The following is a 10,191-nucleotide window of genomic DNA, read 5'->3' on the forward strand; positions in this document are numbered from 1 at the left end:
AGATGGCACCTGCAGCATCTTTTTCATACCTGAAGGACTTGTCACAGAACTGGCAGGGGTAAGGCAGACCAGCGCCTCCTTCCTCCTCGCCACCAGTGGCCATGCCGAGGTCACAGCAGCCATCGGGCATCTGTGAGGGCGATGCCAAATCTTTACTAGAGGGCGAGGAAGGCACCCAGGACAGCCCTGCTGGGTCATCATCACCATCTGACGGAGAGAGAAACAGACACAGGAAATTAAAAAAAATTCCTTTGATTCATCTGCAGCAGGAGAACACAAATACACATTTTTTACACAGCTGCAGGATGTACAAGAAAAAGGAGACAGGCGAGCACAGACAGAAAAGAAGGGGGGTAAAACAGGGAGCATTAGAATGATTAAGAAGAAGTTACATCTTTCTTGGAAGGCAGAAGGCGGGAAAGGCAGCCTGTGGGAGTTCAAATGAGAAAAAGAGGATATAAACAAAAAAATAAACACATTTATCCTGGTTACACACACACATATACAGAAGGAAAACGAGGATGGCAGAGATAAAGAGAGAGAATAAAAAAGAAGAGAGAGACACACTCCGGCAGCAGCAACATCTAAATAGAAAGCTCCAAGAACTATGTATCCCCGACGGAGCCCAGAAATAAGGACAGAGTGTATTTTCTCTCCCTTCATCCTCCCTCTGCAGCCATCCCTCGTTCCATCCCTCCCCTCACCTCCCCTCCCCTCCCATCCCTCCATCCGTCCCCGAGGACCATAGATCCGCCTCATCATATTTTCATTAGGGCCTTGGCAGATTGAAACGTCGGAAAAGCGATTAGGAGATGTGGAGAGCAGAGCGGAAAGATGGCGATATTCACTGCCTTTATCTGTCATACATAGGAGATTATGCATTGCTCTTTTCCTTTTTTCCTCTCCCTCTTTTTTTCCCCCCTCCTGTGTAGTCTGGCACAGAGGCGACAAAAAGGCCATGACTTCTTTAATAGACACTTCAGAATGGATTCGAGGCGACAAAAGAGGGGGCTGAATAATGCTTGATAGTGTTCTGTTCTTCTTTGTGCACTTTGTGAAGCAGCACAGTAAGGCTGTTTAGCATTTTGCCTGAAAAATGTAAAGGCGAGAGCAGATGAGGAGGGAGGGGAGGCGCTTTTCTTTGCTTTTATCTGATAGCTATATCAACTAGGCCAGCAGCAAATCAAAGAGAGAAAATAAGACAAGTACAGTGATAGGACGGAGAGAGAGGGGAAAAAGTCTGCTGTGATTTGAGCTAATGTTCATTATAGGGCCTATATTTCCGCAATGCAAACACACATGAGCGCAGACACATGTGCAGAAGAGAAGTTTCTCCTGATAATTTTAGAAACCTCTCCAAAGCACACACCGTTTTACCCCAACCAACTCCTACCACAATCTTGTGTGTCTTCTGTGTGTGTGTATGTATGTGTCTAGTCTACTGTGTATTACGCCTTGCAGAGAGGGGGTGGAAAACAGATTCTTGTGATGAATCGATTGCCGAGAAAATGTAAGCACTGCGATGAGCAAATAGAACTCTGCAGGGGGGTCCGGGTTAAAAAAAATTGTAAAAGCATGACTTATAAATTTGACTAGAAGCAAGAAGGAAAATAAAATAGGCTTAAGAAAATATAAGGAATAGAGATATCAACATGAAGCCTAACAGCGAGGCGAGAGGGAGAGAGAGCGGGTGAGAGAGAAAGAGTGAAAGAGACGGGGGCAGGGGGAGACAGAAAAATTGAGCGCATGAAGGAGGGAAGGAAGGAGGATGAAGGAGTGCATGGAAGTATTGACAGGGTGAAAGGAGAAAAACAAACAATATGTCATCCTAGAGCACTGCACACAGTGATTAAGAGTGAGGAGAAACATGAATCAGAAAATGAAAAATTAGAGACAACGAGATGAGTAGACGTGAGAGGAAGATACAGAAAACTGGGGGAGAAAAACAGAAGAATGGGGGGGTATAATCTGCTACATTATGACAAATTCTACAAACATGTCGATAATTTGTTGTCGCTAATAAAACTTATTTATTTCTTTATTCTGGGAGTTTTTTCTCAGATTACTTTAAGTGCTCATGTTCAAACTTCATTAATTTGAAATTAAATAATACTTTCACATTTAATAATCCCTCCAGAATGCGGCTGTCCTTTAGACCTTTCAGGAACAAGTCAAGAAGCTTGGAATTGAGAAAGTTTCATCAAAATCTAGTCAGTATCATATGAGACATTACACTGGACAGAGGGAGGACACAAACATGTAGTTCTCCAGGCATTCACGTCCATACATGTAACTTTACATCAAAACTCAAGCCATTATTAAAGCTCTCAAAAGGATTAAGCAGTTAATCACTTGAAACTGAAAGTTAATTGTCAACAATTTTGATAATCGATTTATCGTTTAGGTCATATTCAAACATTTTCTGTTAACTGGGTTTGTTTGGGTTTGGACTGTAAATTGAATGTTTGAGCTTTGGACTGTTGGTCAGACAAAACAACATTTTTGACTTTTATGACATTTAAAAAAAATAACTATTATTATTATTATTAATATGCTTTTAGTCTTTATTTGTTTGCACACTTAAATGGTAAAAGACTCTGGATATGAGTAAGGGAGGAACGAAGAAAAGGGACTTATATAAAGTCCTCCCCAAAGCAAAACAATTCAGTCGACCGTAATCTTAGCAGACTTCTTGACTTGTCATAGTAGGAAACGCATAGGTGTGATTAATAACATTAACGATGGCTCCCTTCTATTCAAGTGTCCCAGAAAGTCATGACAGTGAGCCAGCATGAACAACACCAGGAACCTGAAACTGAAGCAGCTTAAGCTTGGAGCTGGCACAGTTGTTTACATACAGTTTTTTTATGCTATTGAGGCTTCAAATCCATGGGTGAACACGGGTGAACAAGAGGCAGAACAGGCAGATTTTATTCCTCTCCATGTCAGTGACATCAACAGAATAAATAAATGTGCCATCTACATGGAGCAAGGCCGGTGTTAAAATGCAGTGTGTCTATCTAACGTCAATCCAGACACCCCCTGCTGCCAACTCAACAGGGGACAAGTCCTTTAGCGTCGCCTGAGAGAGATTAGTGATACTGTCTCAAACACAGACATCACACAATCTCACCTTTTGTCTCTTTCTCTTGGCCGTGTCAGACAGGATTCTCTTAACAATAACCAGAAAGAGTCAAACAACAGACACAAAGAAACACTCAACCCAAATTGGTCAGATGTGGTTGAGCAAAAAGAACAAAAAACAATCTCAAAGAAAAAGCAAAGTAGAGAAGAAGAGGGAGTAAATGACCCCCCCTCCCAAAAAAAAGCGCTGCTCCGGACACATGTGGACCATTACAGGCACACCAGTATGAGTCAGTTAAAGTTTGTGAGGTGGGAAAGTGGGAGGAAGAGAGACAGAGAGAAAGGGAGAGATTCAGTCAGAGCAAGAGGGAGAAATCACTTTTTGACGGGGGATGGAGGGGTGTCGAGAAAGAAGGGGAGGAGAGATTAGCGTCATTAAAGAGCTCTAATCCTCTGACTAGCGTAGCTGGCGCTAAAATGGAGGATCACACGGCTTTTTAACGGCGCCTTTGTCAGTCGGCCGCGAGGGGACCTGGCAAGACAAGGCCGAATGGCAAACTGGGAGAAACTGGAGGATGGGGGGGGGGGGGGCGAAGAAAATTTCAATGAAAAGTTAAATTAGAGAAGAATCCTCGGGAGAAGATGAGGAGGATGGATGGTTGAGGGAGGGGGGGGGGGATTGGAGAGAAGAAAAAGAGGGAGAAAAAGTATTTGGGAAAAAAAAGAGAAACAGGCAGGAGCAGGCGGACGCCGACACACGCTGTTCCTACCCCCGTCTCCTCCTCCTCCTCCTTTCTGTTCTTCTCTGGCGAATGAAAACGAACGAGAGGAGCGGAGTGGAGGACCACAGGGCCCCAGCCGCTCCGCTCCCGCTTTATCTCTCACTCTGCAGTCCTCTCCTTTCCCATCCATTCCCTCTATCCTTCATCCCTCCCTCTGTCCCCAGCAGTCCCTCTACTCTTCTGTCTTCATCTCTCTTCCACTACCTCCCTCCCTCGCTCCCTCCCTCCGTCAGCTTTCATGTTGTTACTCATTATAGCGCTGACATCTCTCCCTCTGTCCCTCCATCTCTCCGACAGTCTCTCCCCTACTGGTGTTGGCCTTCACCCCTGTGTCTCGGCCTGGACGGGACCGAGGGAGAGAGGGGGGAGGCGTTCCAGATGGACAGACTCTGAACTCCAGAAGAGAGGGAAGAGATGGCGGCATGAAAGGGGAGACAAGAGAGAAGAGGAGGAGAGGAAAGGAGAGGAGAAGAGAGGAGAGGAAAGGAGAGGAGAGGAGAGAAGAGCCCAGGGGTCTGTATAAGAAATGGAAAAGACCAGAAAGGAACTAAACGGACCGCCTGAGTCTACCTGAAACAACAGACCCACACAAACACACACATGCAAACAACACACCCACACACTCCCCACGTGTCTCTCTAATAGGCCAGACAGTGTGGCAACGTGTGGAGGACACAGCCTTGGTGAAACACTCTAATGAAGAGACACACACGCTGATTAATCTCTCTTTATATTTCTGCCTCCCCGTCTACTTCCCCCCTATCTAAACTCAGTCACTTTGTCGTGACTGTCGCACAGAGGGAAAACACATCAAAGCAGCAGAGTTTATAAGATGGAACTCTTATTAAAAGAAACTTTAGAGACTATTGTGATCTTCAGATGTAATGATTATTAACTCAATCCATTCCAAAACTGAAGAATAAAAACCAGTAGGCTGATTTGAAATACTGCATAGTATGTCCAAATTTCTGCTGGCTTCGGCCATGAGGTTGTAAAGCGACGGAGTAAACGACTCCATGGGCTGACATGGAAGCAGCCCTCAAGAACATTAGTTCAATTAGTTCGCTCCGGATAACAGCGTCTGCTAAATGCCTGAAATGGAAATATAATCCATGTATGTCGTGCTCTCTCTCTTTTCTATTGCTTTGATGTTTGAATCAAAGGAGCTCAGCTGGTAGCAGCAAAAAGGTTTCAGCTCCCAAAGCTGCTACTACAAGTGCTAAAACTGCCTACTACCTACAGTTCCATGCAGAAAATACACAATTAACACTAGAAATGAATAATACACAAAGTGATCTGCAAAGTTAAACATGCAATGAAGCGTCAGAATAAAATAAGACTTCCCTGAAATGACAAACCAAGGATAAAATGTGTTCGAAGCAAAGACAGAGCTTTGGTTGAATGTTTAAATATTCACGTATCAAAGGGATTATCAAAGGTTTTACCCTACCTCTCATCCTAACTTTAATTTAAAAGAAATGTCCTTTTTAAGGTTTACGTGAGAAATAGTAGATGCTAACGGGGCTGTTACTCCAGTTCAAAGTAAACCTATGTAATTGTGTCAAGGAAACCTGCTTTCTGACATTGTTGAATGAATGTGTTCACCTTGGGTTCAGCTGTCTACCTGCTCAAAATTTAATCCTCCCATCAGCCTGTCTTTCTCTCCCCGCCTCCCCTTCCTGCCCCCCGCCCCCCATCCGACCATCTAACTCTCCTTTCCACCTTTCTGTTTGGCCATCGGCCCAGACCTGCACCTTTCCCAGCGAGACCCCTGCTGACCTCCTATCCCTCCATCCCTCTCTCGCTTCATCCCTCCTTCCACGGCTCCCCAGGCCCCCTCCGATGGCCCCAGGCTGCCCCAGGCGTGCGCACACACACACACACACACACAGCCCCAGACTCACCATAGGGGGCAGAAAAACAACTTCCACCCTTGGCTCACTCTGGGCAGCCCAGCACACACTCACTCTTATTTTTTCTCTCACACACACACACAGAAACACACACACACAATTAGAGTAGAATTCAATATCCACTGCCGAGTTAAGTTTGATGGAAAACAGGTATGCCACGCACTTATTTGTCATCATTTCTCCAGCTCCGGCTTTATTATTGTAAAGAACGCCCCGCAAGTTAAAATAATAGCGGCTGCATCCTCTTGGATTCATGCTGCAAATCATTTGGATGGGCAATAGCCTGAATCTAAAGTCACATTTCCTTAATAAATTGTGTTTTTTGTTTGTTAAGAGGTGACACTACACAACAAGTAAGGGTCATCCTGTTACCGACAGTGTTCAAAGGCTGCTTATTACTTCATTTTGGTGTTGTATATAAGGTATGAAGTAGCCAAAACAATAAAAGCGACCGTATCCCAAAAAATGATGCATTGATTGGTTTTATAACTGTGCTACAATCATCTGAAGGTTTTTCAAAACACTTCACATGGTGCATGGGGTAGCTTGACAAGAGAATACAAGAAAGTTCCCTACCTAGCTATGTGATTACCATATGAGTTGGCATGGCAACCAATAAGCGCAGCTTACTTGTTGCCACGCATTATGAGAATTGCACAGTAGGAAGGTTTATTTGACCAGTCCGATTTTTTGGCTGAAACTACCTGTTATAGCTGTGGATAGTCGGAGCAAGAATTCATTCTCTTACTGAGAATACAGTGACACATTTTCATACTCAGAAAGTCCTCACAAGTGACCAGTTTCTAACATTCTCTGTTCTTGTAGGGACATTTTGAATCTCATCAGATGTACCTCACAACATGGTCTACACGCACACACAAAAGTCTGCAAAATGCATCCACAGTATGGTTGGATGTTAACTGGGCTGCACACGACTGCAACCCTGGCCTGTGCTTGGAGGACCCACAGTCCTCTGCTGCCGTCCTTGTTAGCTCACATGGGATGAAGTCTGGCGGGACAAACACACACACACACACACACACACACAATCATACACATACGTGCCACAGCGAGGACAGATAGAAAGGACGATACGGTAGTCTGTCCGGGGCTTGAGCCCTTGAGGACACGATGAATGGACACACACACACACACAAACACACGCATTCACACACACACTAAGCAGGCTGTGGGGACCCTCACCTTCTGCCCTGGGAATGGGTCCGGCTGCTTTGGACGCTTTTGGGCGCCAACTGCTCCATATGGGCAGTGTGTGTTTGTGTGTGTGTGCGAGTGTGTTTGAGGGCAGAAGGTTAGGGGCAGGGGGCTAAGGATGGGGGTGGGTGGACAGTGAGCTGGCAGATGACAAGTTTGTCCCTACCACACAGCATAGAGTAACACACGGTATACAAACATCAAACAAGGTCAGTGCAGGTTACAGAAGGAATAAAAGTTCATTCAGACCCAAAAAGAACGAGTTCATTGCAGCTATCTTCCACAGTCGAGCAGAAGGAGCACAGAGCTGCTAAACAAGCTTTCAAAACAGATGTAAAAACTAATTTTATGTGCTACAGTTTTTCGAGTTGGGATTTCAAATTCAAATTTATTTTCCAGATGAAAACATCCGAGCCAGTACTGCACACCTGTGATATCAAAGTTTTGATAATTTTGGTAAAACAGATGAAAATGAAGCATGTTGCAGCGATTAATCACTGCTAATCACTGAAGATACATAAATCTCAACTCTGGTAATATTAGAAAATGTTAGATCTCAAAATCTTGTGGTAATTAAAGTGGGGTATCAGCTGTATTTAGGTATTTTTAGGCATTGTATGCCTTTATAAGCCCGATGACAGGAAGTGAGGGGAGAGAGAGATGGGGAACAACATAAAGGTCCCGGCTGAACGTGAACAGGGGGGGGCGTTGCAGTTTGTGGTCAACACCTTAACCACTGGGCCACCAGGGCACCCCGAGGTTTCAGTATTAATAGTATTTACCAATAAATTGCATCACATCATGCACAAACACAGACACACAGAGAAAACCAGAAGACATGAATAGACACACACACATGCATGCAACAACACACAGCCTGTCTCCCTCACACACAAACATACACCATGTGGTAGAGGAGGGCTGGCATCTGCTTCCTCTTACCACCTTTTTCTCATCCTCTGGCTTTTCAAACTCTTTCTCGAAAAGCCTTTTATCTCACTGTGACCCGATTTCCTCTCATTATTTACTTCGTCTCTTCTTGACCGCCAGTCAAAACACAGAGCAAGGCACTAACCACGAGGGTTAGTGGTTCTATTCCCCGTGTAGGAAATTCTTTATCTCTCCCTCCTCCACCCCGCTCTCTGTCCATCTTGTCTGCTGTTTGTTCGCTCAGAAATGAGAACCAGCTGTCAGGCAGAGCGTTAGATAAACAACAACACCATGCCAACGCACACATACAGTACACCAAATATGCACACATGCTTGCATGAAGACGCAAACACACACACACACAGTGGTGTGGTCCCATTGTGTGCATGCCGGCGGCTATATCATCTATTTATAAGAATGAGGTTTGGTGGACTGACAGACCGCTCACTAACCTAGAAACACATTCACCTGAGTCAGTCACACACACACACACACACACACATTGATACACTTCTCATACATTCACGCAGACACACTTGCTCGTAAATGCACACACTCATGCACTTAAGGAGGCCCTTGGATGTTTACGGAAATACCCACGGAAGTACCCACATAACTGTAATAAAACACATACAGTTATGAATAATAACAGCTGAGTTATATTTTTAAGCATTATTAGTGCTACCTCGAGAATAATGATGGATAATTAGCCTTTAGCGAGAACCTCATATAGGTTCATGTATGCAGTCATCATTTTAAACAAACAGCATCCACTTCGACTGGATGTGATTGATCTAGGGATGTTATCAACAATATTACTCACACACACACACACACACTAGTCCTCCCACGTTCACCTACGCGTACGTGGGACCTATAAATAAGTGATGTAGGCAGCTGGAGCTCGCTGTTCAAAACACAAACACACTGTTCACACACATACACAGGTAAACAAACAGACCCTTTTTTGTATATGTAGTACAAATACATCCAAAACACACACAAACTGTTTTTTTAACCAACTTGCACAACCTCTCCATCTACAGCAAAATAACTAAAGCAGTGCAGGTATATAAGCTGCCAAGAGGGGAGAGACAGAGACAGAGCGAGGGCAAGAGAGAAAATGAGGAAAGAGAGAGACAGAGAGGCAATGAGGCTCCTGAAGTCCCGGGGGAGGATGGTAGAGGGGGGTCCTGTGCCCAGGGGAAGCCCAAGAGCAAGCTGCGAGAGGCGGGTACCTCCTGCCCACCGCTCCCCTTCCCTCCCTTCCCTTCTGGAGCACAGAATCCTGGACGGCCCCCTACTCGCAGCTCCTAAACCCCCTATGAGAGGAATACATGCACATGCACACACATACTGAAGAGGAGTCCCCAGGGGAGGAGCAGAGCAGAGCAGAACACCTGGACCTGCCATTAGTGACACACTCAGGGATTAGAAGCACAGACGGCAAGAGAGACGGAGAGAGAGAATGCACACTGGGAGAGACGCACATACTATATCCAGAAAGTAATATGCATAAACATACACAAACACATGAGAGCACTAACAAAATGGCAACCAAACCAAAATATGGAGGAAAAAACACGGAGGTGCATTCAGACTGAATGCAAAACCAATTTTCATCTCACTTTTATCAAATGAGCTTGAGCGCTTAGCTGTTTTGCTTGTGTTTCATACCAACCAACCAACCAAAAAACGCAAATACCAACTGTACAGACATTAGCTGTAGCGAGCAGTGTGTGTGTGTGTGTGTGTGTGTGTGTGTGTGTGCGTGTGTGTGTGTCACAAGATTAACATATTGTACAGTAAACAAATACACCCCATCACTTTTTGTAGAACAGCCTTGAGGCCCTGATTCAGAGGTGATCTAGTTATAAAGCTTTTTGTGATTTTGACGTAGGAGTGTTTCTGCTCCTCTTCAGTGTTTATAAGTGCTACCCAATTACAACCTCTTTTGACAAAAGTCTGACAGTATATTTAGGGTATCAAAACCGAATCCATAGAATTGAGGCAAAAAGATCAAGTCAGTGCAGGCTATAAGACAAAAGAAATATATCATTTTTTGGGACCTTGAAGGCTCCATTTTTTAACCATTTTACATAGTGAGTACCTTTTCCACCTTACCTTTAAACTGTGGTATAGTTACTTTTACTTAAGTAAAGTGTCTGAGTGTTAAGTGTCTGAGTAACTCTTGCATCTCTGGTTCATTTAGTCTGAAGCTATTTAATCACACTCATATTGATTGACTGAGGTCTTTATAAGACGCC

The 10,191-nt window shown here is 44.5% G+C and overlaps 1 protein-coding gene across 1 annotated transcript in view; it reads right to left on the reverse strand.

Annotated features, from left to right (window-relative positions):
- The window catches only part of znf423 (zinc finger protein 423), a 139,495-nt gene that overhangs the window by 79,074 nt on the left and 50,230 nt on the right, over positions 1 to 10,191 (reverse strand). Inside the window, exon 4 of the mRNA XM_070907304.1 lies at positions 30 to 207. Within this exon, the coding sequence (XP_070763405.1) occupies positions 30 to 207 (178 nt within the window). The remainder of the gene's footprint in view (positions 1 to 29; positions 208 to 10,191) is intronic.

The sequence above is a fragment of the Enoplosus armatus genome, chromosome 6 (assembly GCF_043641665.1).
Source record: "Enoplosus armatus isolate fEnoArm2 chromosome 6, fEnoArm2.hap1, whole genome shotgun sequence".
Lineage (NCBI taxonomy): Eukaryota > Metazoa > Chordata > Actinopteri > Centrarchiformes > Enoplosidae > Enoplosus > Enoplosus armatus.